Source organism: Euprymna scolopes, chromosome 15 (assembly GCF_053919585.1).
Source record: "Euprymna scolopes isolate OS-2025 chromosome 15, ASM5391958v1, whole genome shotgun sequence".
Classification (NCBI taxonomy): Eukaryota; Metazoa; Mollusca; class Cephalopoda; order Sepiida; family Sepiolidae; genus Euprymna; species Euprymna scolopes.
This window is the reverse complement of record NC_136496.1, coordinates 87,196,911-87,216,414: the sequence shown is the minus strand read 5'-3', so window position 1 is coordinate 87,216,414 and position 19,504 is coordinate 87,196,911. Positions and strand designations below refer to the sequence as shown.

At 30.4% G+C, this 19,504-nt stretch overlaps 1 protein-coding gene across 1 annotated transcript in view; it reads right to left on the bottom strand.

The window, feature by feature from the left end:
• The window catches only part of LOC145293952 (ras-related protein Rab-5A-like), a 166,997-nt gene extending 147,706 nt beyond the window's left edge, over positions 1-19,291 (bottom strand). The window contains exon 1 of the mRNA XM_080140818.1: positions 17,511-19,291. Coding sequence (XP_079996944.1) covers positions 17,511-17,546 — 36 coding nt within the window. The 5' untranslated portion in view covers positions 17,547-19,291. The remainder of the gene's footprint in view (positions 1-17,510) is intronic.
• Positions 19,292-19,504: the final 213 nt, after the last annotated feature.

Genomic DNA, 19,504 nt, shown 5'->3' with positions numbered 1-19,504 from the left:
GAAATTGCTACCATGATACCAGTATTTAAGAATTCTGGTGAAAGAACTGACCCATTCAATTATCGCTCCATTAGTCTGTTTCATAAAGATTTTTTAAGTACTAAATCAAGCGTTAATTTACCACCTTGTAGATACTTAACTTTTTTCAGACTGAAAGTATGAGTTTAGGCAAATTCATTTTATTGCAGATATCTTAATGGTTTATTGCAGATATCTTAATGGTCATCTCTGAATGCATATGCCATGCACTGAATAAAGTAGGAAAAGATAGGGTGGTAGCTCTTGATATATTTAAAGACAGATCCTGTCAAGGTTTTATGAAAAAAATAGACCTAAACAAGAAGTAAATATTGGACACCTACAGCAATTTTTAGATTTAAAAAAAAAATCACTGCATAAAGAAATAAAATATATTAAATCAAAAACTCATGCATATTTTTAAGAGAATAAAAAAAAAAAATGGAAAATTGGTTGAGTGGTTTGTTTTTAAACGGCAAAAACTGATGAGTGAAACGTGATCATTTTTCAAGTATGGTGACACATTTTTTCATGCACAAGTCACAACGGCTCACGCGTATGTGTTGTTTTTATGTTTTTGAAATAATTAATTATGGCCGTTTTAGGCATCCGTATTTGACAACCAGAAAAAAGACAGGAAACACCGTTTTACTAACAGCAGATAACCGCTTACAAAAAAATGCGGTCTTTTCGGACCCTTGCTTAAAAAATTATTTTATTTAAAAAGTACATGGAATATAAAATATAAATATGGACAAATTCTTATGAAGAATGGAAGCACCCATTGATTAGTATTTTTTATAGGTAAGTGATTTTTTAGCATTTACATATATTTATTAGATTAAGTAAAAATTCGTTGAATTTTGTGAGATCTTTTTTAAAGAAAACGGATTTTAAAAAAAATTGTATATTTTTCGATTAAACCTGTTATTATTTTAAAATTTGGTCTTTGCTCCTTTTATTGAAAAAAAATTTAGGGTTTGAAATTACATTATTCATGTTGTTATAAGCTTGGAAACATAGTGAGTCTAATTAATCAAATGTTTATCACTCCTTTGTAATGGTGACTTCTGACACTCCTATCTACTCGATAATCTGATAAAAAACGAAAAGAAAAGTTCAATTCAAGTTTTACGATATGTTTTTGTGACGAAAGACATTTTTTTTTTAAGTACACATGAATTCATTCATAATTGTGAAGTTATTCAAAATTGAAAAAATAAAGCACAAGCGCAACTGAAAAAATATATTTTTTTAAATAATTATACAACACTTTAAATTTAAATCAATGTTATTCATAACATTATGTTATTCTTTGGAAAAGAAATATGTAAAATAAAGTGGTGCATGTCACCGTGCTATTCTTTTTTTTTAATAGTATTTTCAAGTTGAATTCAAGTTTACAATATCTTTTTGTTTAAATTGGTAGGTGAAAGTACAGATAGTTACAATACACCCGGTAACATAAGTAACAATAAAGTGATTTTTTATATCGTATTCAGCTAAATCCATAACAAGCGGCACTTGAATGAATGGTTTATCTGATTGATGCTACACCGTAATCACGTGATTAAAATTTTAGCAGACGAAAAATTGGGAGTCAAGAGTTGTTAAAAAAAAAAAAAAAAAAAAAAAACGCGCTTCTACACTATCAGAACGAAATTGTCGTCAATAAATGGAGTTTTCAGATAAAAAACAATGATTTCTAGTGATTGTTTTTATCTATTCTAATAAATTACAATGTTAGCTTCCAAATTACGCAGTCCTATCTGAATATTACTGAACTATGAAAAAAAAACAAAAAAACTTTAATCGTGTTAGCAGATGAAAAATTGCGGGCATCTTGTTTTTATAAAATAAATCGAAACGAAAACATAAACCTGTTAAATCCATCCTGTAAATCAGGTTTGTGTCTCATTAACATCTCTCTCTCAGGAACACATTTGCGAACCTGCTAAAAGTCCATGAGCATTCAGGAAATCAAAAATACAGATTTTATTTGAGGAGAAAAAAAAAAAAAAAATTATATATATATATATATATATATATATATATATATATAAAACATACACCGCACTGATTCAATTTCCTCAGGTCAATTTGGAAAATTCAAAAAAAATTTCCGGAGTTTTCCCAGAACTATCGGGTGGAAATTACCTTCCTTTTGGACTCTCCTGTGTCTTAAGCAAATATGATCGTTTTCTTCAGATTTTATTTTCTTTAATAATTTTCTACCTTGTCGATTTTCGTAATCTCTATATAAATAATCTCTTCTATCTATCTATATAAATAAAATGAACTCATTTTTTCCCATCTGACTGACCTTAATAGGATTAGAAATCTAGACATTTTATGCAGATGTACTATGCACATACTGCATCACGATATTTGAGGTCTGTTATAGGCATATTAGCTATCCACTAACTTGCAGATCGGACCTTCCTATATTATATCTGGTGAGAGTTCACTGCCAAAACCGGTTACGATCAATGGAAGTAGTTAAGTCATCTCTCTCTAAAGAATTCATACTTCCACCGCCACTCATTTACACCGTCCGCGACCATTCACAGGAGTCAAATAAGGATGAACGCATGTTTAAGTTTTCATAAAAACTGGACTGCATTTTAGGGGAAACGAACCACGCTAACTTTTCCGTTGGTTAAAAATAAAAACAAACACAAACCAAAAAACTTTACATTTCCTTACAGTGCATTAAAACTTATGACACTTCAATTGTTTTATTTCGCATTCTTCGGCAATTACAACATCGTTTTCTTTGCTTTTTTTTTTGGGGGGGGGGAGGTCCATGTATCTTCCCTGTTTTTCGTTTTCCCGATCTTTCCCTTTCTCAAATTTATTTCTTCTCTCTTTCTGTGTTTCCTCTTTTTTTTTACAGAAAGTTCAACATCGTTTCTTTTCATTTTTATTTACTTATTTATTAATTTATTTTTATAAACTTTCCTCTGTTTCTGTTTCTACAAACTTTACATTTAGTTTTATTTCTTCTCCCTTTCCGTTTTTCCTCTTCCTTCGGCAAGTTTAACATCGTTTCTTTCTTTGTAATACAGCCGGATTTTTTTAACACTAAAAAAAAATTCCTTTTTCCGTTTATTCGCTGCCTTTCCAATCTCTTTCATTTTTTTTTTCATTTTTTTTTTATATAAAAACAGTCATCATTTCCGTTACATTTCACTTTGTTCGATGCCTTTCTCCCAATTTTCATCGTTTATTTCTTTTTTTTTAATTTATTTATTTCTTTTTTATTTCAAGTTTTCCCTTAAAGGTGGCACTAGGAACCCATTTTTTTTTTCATTCTTCCTTTTTTGGGGTTGGAAACGTCCGTCTCACGTTCGTATATAACAACATATTTGCTGGGTAGATTTCTGGGTGCTAAAACATCGGGGATGGGGATTCTTCCATTACACCAACTCGAGCCACAGCAACTCGAGCCACAGCAACGCATGCCAGGGTACAGCTAGTTTTTTTATATAATCATCTTAAAAATATGAGGAATATGTAGATACCATTGCTTTCACGTGAAATTTAGTTTTATGATTTCTGAAATTTCGTTCTTATAGTGTAGAAGAGAAAAAAAAACATCTTATAAAATTGTTTTATTAAAATTATATTTTCTTACGGAGACTTAAAGGTTTATAATTATTAGGTACATGCAAAATGAATGGCGATGCTCAAAATGTTTAAACATTTTGACCACTCTCTTTACTTAAAAATTCACCAAAAATCAGAAAATTAACCAATTTTAATGAAATTTTCAGTATTTATCAAATAATGATCACGGAATATATTGAATTCATTATTTTTATTTAAATCTTAGTGGAAATATATTATTTTGTTTAAATAAAAAATAAAGTTATGGTTTTCAGTAGTAAAAAAAAAAAAAAAAAAAAAAATGAATTTATTTTTGCCTTTTTATGAAAATAGAGCATCATAAATTATAATAATTAAAAAAAAAATTTTTTTACAGGAACATTACGAAAAAAAGCCCCTAAAGTCCGTATTAATGAATTCGGTATAACTCAAAGAAAAATGAATTTTTCGAACTACCAATATTATCATTGAATTAAGCGTTATTAATATTTTGAATTTAACTTAATTTTTATATACTCCTGAACAATAATTTAAAAAAAATGTAATTTAAAAACAGGAATATAGAAAAATAGCTAATTAAAAAATGGTAAAAATGATACAAACGTTTAGGATAGGAATGTACGGATGCACATCTGGGGAGGGGGGGGAAGAAAACTAGCACCCCTACCTACTTTTAATTATATGACGTCATTTACAAAGCTTCCGTTTGTTGCGATTTTGTGAATGGCAGAATCCCTCGCTTTTTAGGCTAATGAAGTTATTTTTTGTACAATCAAGGTGTTTTTTTATTTTTATTTATTTAATTCAATATCTTACGACTTTACTAATTATCTTTCAAATAGACCCAGAAAACTAATATTTATATTTTAAAGGATTTTACAATGAACTTATTTAACTTAAAAATTTAGCTGAATTGGTTAATTTGCCGTGAAAACATTTTTCATAACTTTTTTTTCACGTGTACAAATATTTTTTCCTTTTGGAAATTAACTTTAGTTTTTAATCTTTTAAATACAATAAAAAATTAAAAAAAAGTAGTCAGAAACCTAAAAAATTTTTTTCGATAAATCTGCTTTCAAAACTAGGTTTACCTATCTTTATTCGTCCATTTTTGCACGTACCTAACAATTACATATGGATACATTTTTATACAATAAATGTTTTGTTTTTCAAATCCTTTTCTGTTCAGAAAAATTCTTCTTTGTTACTTATTTGCCATGTTATTTGACCAAGAAGAAATTCGAGTTATCTTCCTCGAACAATGGCGACCGCCCGATTAATGCAGAAGTGCCCTCTTTTCTTTTCAAGATGTTGACAGTCGTTTTGCTAACTTATAAAATTTAATTTTCTTAAATTAAAAATAAACTAATTAATTTACGTAATGTTTTGAAATATTACATCTTCGTTCAGTGAGGAGGATGTACATCAAAGATTTTTCGGTTATATCCAAGATTAATGGTGGGAAATTTTAAGCTACCGGAAGTAGATATGGTTGATTACAGAACGGAACAAAAGCCCGACACAAAAATAAAACGCAACCATGAATTTATTTTTAAAAAATTACTTTAGTTTTAATACTTGTGTTGTCACAAAACAAACAAAAACACATCTGCTATTATCAAATAATATAACAAAAAGAAAAAGTTAAATTTTTACATTTCTATATACATAAAGTCTGAGATATTTGAAATATTTTTACACTTATTGTGTTAATATAAAAATAAATTATATAAAATAAGCCATTAAATTATATTAAACAATTTCAGTTTTAAACCACAATTGCAGTATGCTTTGCTGCATCACTTCCAGTTATTCATTTTAAGACACATTTTTTTATATAAATGTTTAAAATATTGTGATAACATGAGTGTTAAAAAAAAAAAAAAAAAAAAAAACCGGCGGACGTGAAGGAGCTTACTTCCTAACTAAATTATTTCCCTTATTGTGAGAAATTCCCTCCCATTGGTTTTGCCCTTGGCAGAATGAAAGAAAAACCAATCAGAAATTATAACAGGCTCACCTTTAAAACTTCAACGTAAGTTTTATTAAAGTAAAAAGGTCCAAGTTGCAAAAGAGGTGTCATCTTTAGCTATCTGCCATACTGGGCTGGTAACACCTGAAAAGGGTAATAGTTCATCTTCGCGTTATGCTGGATACAAAACGCTGCTGACGAAGAACGCTGCAGCAGGTTGAAGAGTTGAGTGGTGCCTTCCAAGATGGATACTGCTAGACCGGTAGCCCCATGGAGTTCACTGTTGATAACCATCCAAATGACGGACAAATGGCAGGTCAAACTGTAGACCTTAATTTTGTCTCTGATAGACATAATTCGCCCAACGTAAGGGCATTGGTGTTTGCAAATGATAACATTTCGCCCCACATTAGGGCATTAAAACCGTCTCAATGAGACAAAGTGATTTTGAGGCTACAAGCCTCGAGTAGGTTTCATACGTCCATTTCAACTTGAGTGGATTTCTATGTCGAAATTGGTGATTTTAAAGGATAAATTTGGCGCCAAGAATATCCTCGGCAGCAATAACAAGCACTGATAGGTTCAAACAAAATCGTGGGCGGACAAACCGTTTAATGAGGAGCCTGCTTATTTCTGCAGAATTTCTTACATTATTTAAAGATATGTAAAAACACACAACAAAGTCATTTTTTGTTATGTGATAACACAAAAAGTGTGGTTTAAAACTGAAATAATTTGATATAATTCAATTATTTTATAAAATAATGTTTATACTCTTATTATTATAAAAGTAATAACACTAAGTGTAAAAATATTTATTTTTAATTTCAAAAAACTTATAGAAATGTAAAAATTGAACATTTTCTAATGCTTATGTACTTTTGGTTACCGCGTTATTTTTTAAAAAATAGAATTCAAGTTTTACGATATTTTTTTATTTGTATTATTATTTTATTATTTGTTATGTGAAAGTAGACAATAGTTAGAAAATACCCTCCCCATGTTAAGAATGGCTTTCTAAATGATTATTTCAACACGGTAACAAAAGTGCCTAAGTACCTATTTTCTTTATTTTATTATTTGATAATACAGGAAGTGTTTTTTTTTTTTTTTGTTTTTTTTTTTGTTTTTCTTCGTGATAGCAAATTAAAACCAAAGCAATTTTTTAAAATAAATATATGGTTTCGTTCTTCATATCATGCTTCCGTTCCGTTCCCTAATCAACCGTATCCACTTACGGTAGTTTGATTTTTCCGAGCACCGATTCGAGATAACCGATTTTTCTGTATCCCCCCCCCCCGCCCAATTACATTGGATTCTAAATAAGAACCAAAATAAGAACGACAGGAAGTCTTGAAGACCGTTCCTAATACGCATTAAAAACGGAGAAAACGTTTGAATGATTAGGATATATTCTTTTATATAAAATTACCCGCTTCTAAACTTGGCTTAGGATTTAGGCTGCCAATGCCAAAATCGTTATTAGGGTTCTTCAAAACGAAATAAATGAATGTAAAATCTTAAGCAACTGATTAGAAACGGGAATAATTCTATAAAATTATCCTGGTTGTTAAAGTGGATAACCATGGAATCACTCCAGTTTCCAATCAGTGGTTATGGCTTGTTTTTATGACTTAAACAGTTTTCATAATTTTCGGTATATACCAATATTTTTCAATCACATTCATTTTAACTGCCATGTTTTACAACTGGGTACGCCAATTACTTTAATTTATATGAAGAAATGGACTTGTTTTATAATAGACAAGGGAATGAAAAAGAAATCCAAATATTTGATATTTATTGAGTGGATTTCTATCAATATTGAGTCTTATTTTCGAGTTTTGAGCGATTCTCAGGGTTCCAAAAAAGGTGGCAGCCTTATGTCGCCTTCTTTGTTTTCGTTTTAACTTCAGCGCATAGGATTACTTGCGTTTCAAACTTAACGCTTTAAAATAAGTTTAAACACCAAAAACTTATTTATGTGGATAGAAGAGCAACTTCTAATATTTCTTATATTTATTGGTATTTTTTTAACGACTTAACCAAGCGTAGTTTACCTTCTAAAAATAAAAAAATATATATACTTTTGGCTAATACCTTTCCATGGCCTTTAAAGATATGAAAAAAAAAAAAAAGGATTTCTTAAAAATAAGACTATTTAGCATGGGGGATCACTTTCTTATATAAGTTTAACGTAAAATGAGCACCCACTTCTTGGCCACGTAGCAGTCAACGAACGGGGGCATTTTTTCTAGTTTGGTGGAGGGAAGGAGTAGGAAACGAAGGGGGAAGGTCCTAAATTACAAACATTTTAAAAACACGTAGAAACACTTCAAATATCGGGAATGACTTAAAATTTATAATGCCACAATTTCCACTTTTCAGATTTGCCGTGACAAGTTTTGCAGCCGCCGCAGGCGCAACACCACACCCACCCCTCTAATAAGGTAAACAGATTTTTGTGAAATGTTAAACGGTATTCTACTCGGTAAATGTCGGCGTGTTATTTACGAATAAAATGATTAATTAAACTGCAGAAGCACCTGTTAAACTACACAAGTTCTATAATTGAATACACCCCATCAAAAAAAGAACGAAAAACAAAAATGTTTTTGCAAACTGGTGAAAACTTTTCAGATCAATTAAGAAGCATTAAAAAATAAAAAATGAATCGCATTTTTTTGTTGAAAATTTTCTCATCTCAAATGTCCGCTAAAGATTTTTCCGCGATGTGATAAGTCACTTCACTACGTGCGTGCGTACGCATCATGTAAGAAAATATTACTAAAGGCGATGAAACGGCACAAAATATTCCCAGGGCCAAGGGGTTCAACCATGCAAACAGTAAATTTGCGACACGTTTGATTATCAGATTCGTTGTCAGCGACCTCAAATACTCCTAAGAGACAAATTAGAGTGGTCGGTATTCTGCTGTAGCGTAAGGCAAAACAAGGGTAAAAAGGGGGAACTCTGGCAGTATCTAAAAAAATAGTAATTTTCTCATTATGAAGGGTTTCTCCTACATTGACCAAGGACCAATTAACTTGTGCAGCATCTGCAGAACAGATACTACACTTTGATCCCGGCCTGAAGGCTAAAGTTTAATTAAAGTTTTACGATACGTGTTTTTACTTTTTTTTTTTTTAACAAACAAACAAAATGAAAACAAAACAAACAAAAAAAATGGTGCATTGACACCCCTAACACGAAACTGCGAATAAAATATAAATAACTCGTAATTTCTTTTTTTAAAAGTGTGTTGTTTATTTTCTTTATGGAATATACTTCCAAAATAAACTATTAAAGTTGTTTAAAAAATAATAAAAATATTTTTTTATTAAAAAAAACAAAAAACAGTGTTCACAAAGTACCGGCGCGCCTTCACGCAGCCATTTTTTTTTACGTAACGAAATCAATTGAATTTTACAAGTTAATTTTTTTTCTATTGGTTAATTTTTACCATATTTTCAGGACCAATGTGAAATTTTATGCTCTTTCCAATAAACCGAATATAATATTTTAGACAAGCATTTTTTTTTTAATTCACCCCCCCATTTTGAAATGTCTATTAAAACTTTAATAATTTATGTACCAAATTTCTATATATCACAAATTGAAGATAAAAGATCAATAAATAATATATTCAAATTTAAAACAAAAAGTGTTTTTTTTAGAAATTTACCTGTAAAGTCCTAAGTTTAAATTTTTTTTTTTTTTTTTTTTTTTTTTAAACACGATTTTTTTTTTTTTTTTTTTTTTTCATGAAACCTTATCTTATATTGTACAGAAAGTTTCGTTTTATTACGAAAATTATTTCTATTTCATTCAATGTTCTGGGTTTTTTTTAAAGATATTAAAAAAAAAAAAAATTAACTCCATAAAGTGGAAATTAAATATATTAAATAAAAAACTCGTGCATTTTTTTGAGAAAAAAAAATTCTTGAACATTTTTTTTTTTTTTTTTTTTAAGGCAAAAAATTATAAATAAAATGTGACTAGTTTTCAGGTATGGAGGGACAAATTTCTTTACACACAAAGGTAGACGGCTAACGAGAACGTGTGGTTTTTACTTTCTTCTGTCCACCTGTAATTCAAAACAATAATAAAAAAACTACTTCGGTTTTAAATAAAAACGTAAAATGTTTGCATCATAGCGGGTTTTTCAAATAGGCGTTTAAAAATTATTTTATTTAAAAAATAAATGGATTTTAAAATATAAATATGGATAAATTCTTAATGTAGAATGCAACTACACATTGATTAGTAATTTTTATAGGTAACCGTTTTTTTTTTTTTTTATAATCGACCTAAGTTAAATTTCGTTTATTTTCTTCAAATCTTTTAAAGAAAACCGATTTAAAAAAACAAAAACAAATATTGCATAATTTGCTATCAAATCTGTTATTTAAAATTTTGGTCTTTGCTCCTTTAATTGAAAAAAAAAAAAAAAGGGTTTGAATTACATTTTTCGAGTAGTTATAAGCTTGGAAAGACAGGGGGTCGAATTATTCAATATATTTTTTTTACGCATTCGTAAGGTCAGTTTTTGACACGCATAGCAGAGCGCGGATTCCATTTTGGCTTTCACCAATTTTCCTGTTAATAATTACATGAACTCCGGCAAAAAAATTTCCATTAAAAGAAAAAAAAAAAAAATCATGCGCAAATTTCAAGCCAAAATAAATAAAACAAACTAGGTCACACACGCAAAAATTCTTTCCTTGTAAAAATAATGAATTCTCCCTCAATCGAACAACGTTTAACATCGGAGCTGATGCGACGATGCGTATTTTACTAGTGGGGTGGGGTAGCAGCACTCGTGTACGTCGGCCGAAATGTATTTTTTATCATTACCAGAAAAGATGCATTTCCCGTTATTTTAATAAGAACCAATTATTTCCGTATCTTTCTTACTAAAATGAAATAAAACGTAATAGGCTGACCCAGACCCACCCATCAAAAATCATTTCGATTCAAATTCTGTAGAAGTTAACATTTTAAAGTGCTTGCTTGACAAGTAGGTACCTCCAACGCGCGCCACAGTTTTAAACCCTACCTCCCTGTATGTAACACGATGTAATTGGAATTAAATTTAAAAAGGTACTTGTGCAGTTTAATCAAGACATTAAAAAATGAAAATATCGAAAAAAGGTTATATTGTACGTATCCGTTTTGGACTGAAGATCTCCGAAAAAAATTCGTTTAATTTGATCGAGTAGTTTTTTTTTTTTTTTTCAGCGGAAAAACGCGTTCTTATGAGAGCGCGTTGAAGTCAGCCATTATGAAATTTGTTAAACACGCCACGGGGAGATAACTCCAGTTAAAGCGCCGACATTCCCTCCCCATCTTTAATACTAGCTTTTCTTCCTAAAAATCGAACCTTTTGCTCGGTATCATAAATTGTTTTTCGCTGTAGAAAAAAAAACAAAAAAAAACTACTTGATGAAATTAAGTGAATTTCTTTCGGAGAACTTCGTTCTATAACGCACATGCAATATTACCTTTTTTTCGATATTTTCATTTTTTAACGTCTTGATTAAACTGTACAAGTACCAAATTTAATACTAATTTTTTACCATTTAAAAGAAGCTTCAAATAAACTAATATTTTGAAAAAAAATTTTTTACAGCATACAAAAATGAAAATTCGAGACAAAAATCGTGTTTACATTATCGACGCTTAAAACAACGTTCCTATGTAGTGACATTTTTGAAGCCGTAGACATACCCATGTTTTAAAAATCTAGCAAAAATCAAATCATATTTTCCTGAAATTTTCAATATTTATTCATTAAATAAACTTACACAATGAAAGTAGGTTTCGTTAAATATATTAGGAAATTTTTTTTTAGGTGTTCTACCCCCCACCTCCCATATTTTATGTTACGAAAATTAAAAATGTAGGTCGATAAAAATTTCAACATTTTTTAAAGCTCAAAAGATTTCACTTACCTTCAAGTTGTAATTAAAATTGGACATAAAATCAATATTATTGTTAAAAAAATAAACACTTTTTTTTTTTTTACATGGGTGTCACCACTTATCAAGGCCCAGAGACCACTCAAGGATAAGGGTTAATAGGTATACATTAGTCATTGTGATTTTAGCATAGTAAACAGTGGGAATTTTGTAACTTGGATTAATTAGGGGGACGATTCAATTAGAACTTGTTCACATTGGACTTTTTCTTTTTTTTTTCATAGGTATCACCACATTATCAAAGCCAAGAGGCCACTCAAGGATAAGGGTTAAAGAGTGTACAGTAGAAATTGGACAATATAATAATCATTAGTAATGAAAATTTGTTAAATTTGATAACTTATATGGAACGGCTCATCAAGAACTTATTTACGTTAGACTTGAAGACAACCATATTGTAGTCAACCGGAAAGCAGGAAAACGGAAGACAATTCCACAGGTGTGCAGTTCTTGATAATTTTCGTTAATAATTATTTAAATTAGAATAATAATAATAATAATAATAATAAACAATTCTAAAAAATAATTATTTCTAAACCGTTAAATATTAAATTCAAATATTATGAAGTTAAATTTTTTTTAATAACAGGTTTCCAATAAGAAAAAATGCATTCATATAATAGAATATACGACTCTTGAGATAAAAATTGCAAAAGCAAAATCGACTAAAAAAATCGTTTGGATTTGATTAATTAAAAGAGGGTGTTAATAAAATTTTGTGCCTTTTTTTTTCAAAAATATACGGAGGCCTGTAAGCAACATTATCTTCAGATACATAAGTGTCAACAGAAGACATTAAAAAATAATTTTCTCGTCTGTGTAGTTCGTTAATAAAAAATCTGTTTTACAAAAGGTAAGTTTTATATTGTTTTTGTCCATTTTTTTTATTGTACATTTTATTTATTCATTGTAGCGCCGATGCTCTGCCATAGAAATTGATCCAATTAGCAAACACATGAATTAATGACGTTGCCATTAATGTGTAAAATGGTGACATTTTACACAACGGTTTGGAGATGCGTATTGGCAAGGTGGAATTTGACAATACTAGTAAAATATTACATTTTAAACCTATTTTTCTTTTTTCGTTCTAACAGATTTGACACTACTTCAGTCACTTGGAACTTTTCATCCCCTTGCAAATTTAAAGAAAAAATTCAATATTTATATATTTGAAAAAGATGCTTAATTTCTAAATTTTGGTCCATAGTGGTCACAAGAGAATGATTATTTTATTTTCCATATTATTTACCATATTCCCATAACCAGGCTGAATTTACACTGAATCTCATTTTTTGTAATTGTATCTTGTGTAGTTTCCAATATTTGCACTCACACATTTCGGCGCTTCTACACTATTGGGACGGAAATTGTAATACTGAATTTCACATGAAAACAATGGTATCTACGTATTCCTCGTATTTTTTAAGATGATTCATTGATTATATCCCAAACTTACGAAAATCGATAAGGTGGAAAATTATTTATTATAATAAAAAATAGAATTTAATGAAAGCAATCCTAAGTCACGGGAGAGTTACAAAAAAAAAAAAATTAAAAAAAAAAAAGGGAAGGGGTTAATTTTTCATTTCGATTTAAACAAGATGGCGGCAATTTTTCACTTGCTACCACGATTAAATTTTTTGTAGTAATTCAGTAATATTCAGGTAATCTCGACTGCATAATTTGGAAGCTACCATTGTAAATTATTAGAATAGACAAAAAAAAAATCAGTTGAAACCATTGTTTTTTTTTTATCTAAAAACTCCATTTATCGACTATAAAATCTTGTCCCATTTCTGTAAAATTTTTATTTTATATAGATTATTTTATATACATTGCATTTTATTTTAAAATGTATTCCACATGAAATGTTTTTATTCTGTATTTATTTTTCATAAAATTCAAATTAAAGTATCAAGTTAGAACGAAAAAAAGAAAAAAAAAAAAAGAAGCACCCCCGGAGTTTGTGTTTTTAGGGTTTTTATTTAATGTAACATGTTTATTCAGCTTGAAAAAGTGTTTACCAATGTATTGGAAAATTTAAAATGGCGTCCGACTCTCTCTTTGAAATGGTAAGTTTTGGAAAAGGAGTTAAAAATATGCAAAATACTGTTAAAAACCCACCGAATATATGTCAGCCTGTGTTACGGTAACATATTGAGCGAGTTTCTAACAGTATTTTGTCTAGTTTTTTTTATTATTTATAACTCCTTTTCCCAAACTTACCGTATCAAAGAGAGAGTCGGGCGCCATTTTAAATTTTCCAATACATCGGTAAACACTATGTTTTTCGAACTGAATAAATGTGTTACATTAAATAAAAACACTAGAAAATTATCCAGTTAGGTAGAAAAGTAACTTATCTTGCCTTTGATAACATTTGTTATATATTTGTTTTTTGACAACTTTTTCGAATCTATGTGTATAGTAATACAAACCCCAAAAATCGGTTGACAATGTAATACTAGTAGAACATTACATTTTTAACAGATTTTTTTAGTCTAGTATTGTCAAATTCCACCTCAACAGACAATACTTGTCGAGCACTTTAAAATGTTAAATTCTACAGAATTTGAACTGAAGTGATTTTTGATGGGTGGTGGCCTATTACGGAAAAGATACTTTCGTTTCATTTCATTTTTGTAAGAAAGCTACCGAAATTTCGTTCTTACTAAAATAATAACAGGGGAAATACATAGATTTCGTTTGAGTTCCGGTTCGGTGTTTAAGTTTGATGGGCGCGGACGATTTGGCCAGGGTATTCCGATAGTCACATTGGGATATTACCGGTAGTCGAAAGGTACCCGATCGGGAAATACCGACGAGGTCGATCCTATCACCCTACAATACCGTGCTTTCGACGGCCACGACAGTACACCTTTGGTAATTTATGGGTGGGGGAGTGGGGGACCATGTGCTCCCGTGAACGATTTTGGCTTTCTTCAAGATCAGCACGGGCGCACACACACCGGGCTGCGTGCGTTGACAAAGGCTTTCGGTACTTATGCAGAGAAGGTAGCGTGCTATTTTTTTTTTTTTTTTTAAATAGTATTTTAAAGTTAAATTCACATTTTACGGTATCTTATTTATTAAATTGTTAGGTGAAAGTACATAATTGTTACAAAATATCTTCCTCCCCATATTAGGTTTCTAAATAACTTTATTTCATCACGATACTTTCTCTGAATAAATACCAGGCTTTCAAAAAGCTTTCTGCGGCCCTGTCGGCTGGACGAAAACATGTCTAAACTTTTATAATATATATTTATGAAACGAGGTCCTACATTTTTTTTTAATTAAAAAAAAAAGGGGGGGGAGGGGGTTAAAGTTTTTCCGCCCAGCCGACAGGAACGCAGAAAACTTTTTGAAAGCGTTTGTCAAAACAGGGGTGCTGATCTTGGAGAAAGCCATGATTCTGGCATTGGAAACCGTGGTAAATAGTTTCTGAGGCGCTTCTACACTATTGGGACGAGATATTATAGTCAATAAATGTAGTTTTCAGATAAAGACAATAGTTTACACTGATTTTTTTTTTTTTGTCAATTCTATCAAGTTACAATGATAGCTTTCAAATTATGCAGTCAAAATTAGCTGAATATTCCTGAATTATTAAAAAAAAAAAAACTGGTACTCATGCAATTAATGATTCGTGCTGAAATAATAACATTATTTAAAAAGCCATTCTTAACATGGGGAGGGTGTTTTGAATCTATTTTGTACTTTAACCTTACAATTGGAAAAAAAAACGTCAAAACTTTAATTAAACTCGGAAATACGATTTAAAAAATAGCGCGGATCGGATCAGTAAAGGAAGCATTAGCACCAAAAAACTTTAATCGTAGTAGCAGGTGAACAATTGCTGTTATCTTATTTAAATCGAAACAAAAAAAATTACCTCTCTTTTGAACTGTGTCTTACGATCGTTTTTATCAAATTCTGTTTTTATTTTCTTTAATAATTTTCTACCTTATCGATTTTCGTAATCATCTTAATATGACAATATGAGGAATACGTAGATAATATTGTTTCTATGTGACATTCCGTATTACGATTTCCGAAATTTCGTCCCAATAGTGTAGAAGCGCAGTTTTTTAGTACCGAGTCTACTGAGATAGACAGATCACTGTAGTGTACTACTACTCCTTACAACAATAAACCAAAACATATCGAAAACCATTACTTTCGAGACGGCAATGACTATAAAATAGTAGTCTCTTTTTTAAGGGTAGCTATCCCCTCTCCATTAACTACCCTCAATTTATATTAAATCGGTAATCGTAAAGATCGGTGTAAACAGTTTCTTAAATTCGAATAAAATTAGTGTAAGTGATATACACCAAGACGTTTTGCAGTAAAATAAATAATATATATATATAATTACGTTGTAATGGAGGGGAAAAAACGACGTTTTAATACATTTTTTTCATTTTGAACGGTACAAAATTTAAAAATAAAACAAACATAGCGACATCCTGTAAGCCTCCATTTTGTAAAAATCACGATTGACATATGTAGGAATGAATGCGTATGATGCACTTATGTAAAAGAGCTTTTTTTTTTTTTAAAGTATTTTTAAGTTTAATTGAAGTTTTACGATATCTTGTTTCTATTAAATTAGGTGAAAGTACAGAATAATAATTACAAATTACCCCTCTCATGTTCAAAATGGCCTTTTCTAAGTAATGTTATTTCAACATGGTAACGTAAGTGCATAAGTACCAATATATATTTTTCTTTCGATTACATGCGTAATGATAAATATGTGATTCGAAATGGGTCCTCATTTAAAAAAAAAAAAAAAAAGTGCTCACTCAGTCAGTCAGTCACTCAACTCACTGATCCGAACTATTTTTTAAATCGTATTTCCAAGTTTAATTAAAGTTTTTTTTTTAAATTCAATTGTAAGGTAGAATAGTTACAAAACACCCTCCTCATGTTAAGAACGGCTTTTTAAATAATAACGTAATTATTTCAGCACGGATCAATAAGTGCAAAAAAAAAAAACAAAAAAAAAAACCGTTTTTATCGCCTATAAACAATTTTTGGCACTTCAGAAGTGCCACTTCACCCTCAAAAGTAGAAAGCAAACACTGGGATGTTAATTCTTCCGTTGCGCGGACGGAACTCCTGAAATGTAAACATTTGCTTGGGGATGTTAATTGCACAAGTGGCCAATTTTGTTTTTAATCGCGTTATGTTTACATGGCCGATGTTTACCATTAAATCGTGCCTTACTACATAAATCTTTTTGTTTACGAGTTCTCGACTGTTGACTATTCTGCACTTTTCAGTCCAAAAATAACTTTACGAAGAGTGAAGCAAAAATTGACAAAACATTGTGGGTTGATTTACAACCGGCTTTTTTTTTTTTTTCAAAATTGTTGTGACTAAAAAAAAAAAAAAAAAAAAACCGAATCTCCCGTATTCACAAAAAAACAAACAAACTTGTTTTTCGTTAAGGGTGCTATTTTTTAAATCGTATTTCCAAGTTTAATTAAAGTTTTATATGCTTTTTTTTTTATTCAATTGTAAGGTTAAAATATAGAATAGGTACAAAACACCCTCCCCATGTTAAGAATGGCTTAAATAACGTTATTATTTCAGCACGGATCAATAAGTGCACTGCAGCAGTGCAGCACTAGTGCAGCACTGCACTAGTGCACTAGTACCAGAAAAAAAAAAGGGCATTTTTTTTTTTTTACGACCTAACCCAGCGTAGTATAAACACCCCCAACTTCCCTATTTTAAGAACGGCTTTCGGAATAAACACCCTCAACCTCGAAAGCCGTTCAACATGGGAGATTGAGAATTTTTTTTTTTTTTTTCTGAAAGGCGTTAACATGGGGAGGTTGGGGGTGTTTATTACTATAATAAAATAAAAATACCGAAAAAAATGACCAAGCACAAATATTTAAAAATATACTTACGCCCAGAAAAACAAGCTTGACGTTTTGTACCGGCATATTCCGAAGGTTATATTTAGTCCAGTGAGAAAAATGTCTTTATTATTTAAAAAAAAAAAAAAGAAGAAAAATCTCCAAGAAAATATTCTTAGTTTTGTATAAACAGAAACAAATACATGTGGAAAAAAAAAAAAAAAAAGGTTTCGAGTTAAACCGTTACGGACTCCGACTTCTTCCGAATTATAGCAGATTTTCTATCGATATAATCCCTTGCAGGTCAACATTAAGGAAATGTGAGCTTCCAGTGCAAGAAGGCATTATTTGAGGTTTGAAGACTTAAAATAATAAATATAATTTCTTTTTTAAAAGTATTTTTTTTTTTTTTTGTTCAATGGAGAGTCGTGACTTCTGACAGTGATGTTATGGCTGGAGTTTTCTTTATGGCAATTAATTTGTTTTTTTTTGTTTGTTTTTTAAGAAAGAAAAAACATGACGAATTAAAAGATACAATAAAACGTGGTTCTGTTTGCTTGCTTAGATGTTAGGATAGAGAATTTTTTAAGAGAAAGAAGAGAGAGAGAAAAAAAAAAAGTTTTTTTAAAAAGTTATTCTACAAAAACAAGACCCAGCACGCATTGGGGTGGGGTGGGGGGGGACAAACAAACAAAAAAAAAAAGTTAATTAGACCGCCACTGCTATAAAGAAGAAATATACTTTTTTTTTGTTTTTTTCGATGTAGTGAGGGAGGAAGAAATGTAAACTAAAAAAGAGCAGCTATAAGTATAAATAATAACCAGCAGCAAACATCAGTTTAGCTCCTCTTTCTTTTCTTTTCTTTTTTTTTTTTTTAATATAAGTACGTATAGTAAAAACTGAAATATCGCTTCCACCCCTCCCCCTCTCTCTCTCTCTCTCTCTATCTATCTATCTTTCAACTCCAAAAAAAAAAAAAAAAAAAAACTACGTTTTCTTTGTGTTGTTTAGCTTCTCAGTGGTTTAAAAGGAAAACTCTCCTCTTTCTCTTTCCTTTATTTTTTTCTTTCTCCTGTATATCCCTCAGGTTAAAAACGAAACTTTAGATTTTACAATACCACCGACCAACTGACGACTAAAAAAAACAAAAGCAAAACATGTTAATCTCATTTTTATATTAGCTAATAAATGCCAAAGCTCTTCTTCCTCCAGAGAACTGTGCTGCTATTACTACTACAATTACTACTGGTAAAAACCACTAAAACTATTTGTACTACTGCTAAGTTGTAGTTCGTAGTAAATAAAGCAAGAATAGCAGCAGGAGTTGCGGGTGTGTGTTTGTTTGTTTGTTTGTTTATATAGATATACAGTGGGGGAAAATAGGTGTTGGACACATCCCATTATTCTTTATTTAACACATTTTTTATGCAGCGAATGACGCGAAAATTTAACAAGAAATAGTTACTAATTTAACAATAACAAATAACTTTAGAAATTGGAACCTTTTAATGCATAACAAAAATTATATAATAAAAACGAGAATAGCCGGGAAAAAATTATTGGACACACTAACACAATTTCATCTACTATTTACTTGAAAACCCCTTATTGGCTATTACAGCTTCGAGACGTTTTCTATACGACGAAACTAATTTGTGACAACATTCAGGCGAGATTTTGGCCCACTCTTCAACACATACTTTCTTCAAATCCTGAATATTACGTGGATCTCGCTGGTGGACCATGATTTTGAGCTCTCTCCATAGATTTTCTATAGGATTTAAGTCTGGGGACTGACTGGGCCACTTAAGAACATCTATTTTGTTCTGTACGAACCAATCGGAGGTTATTTTAGCAGTATGTTAGGGTTTTGTATGCTTTTAGGGCACACCCTAAGAAAATAAACAATTCAATACAAGTCTCTGAAATGACGAACACAACAACTTCATAAAAGGTAACACGACAAAGGTTTATTAAGGAGAATGTGATGTGTTCCTTGTCAAAAGCTGGAGTGGACTCCGGCTACCTGGTGCTATTGCGGTAGT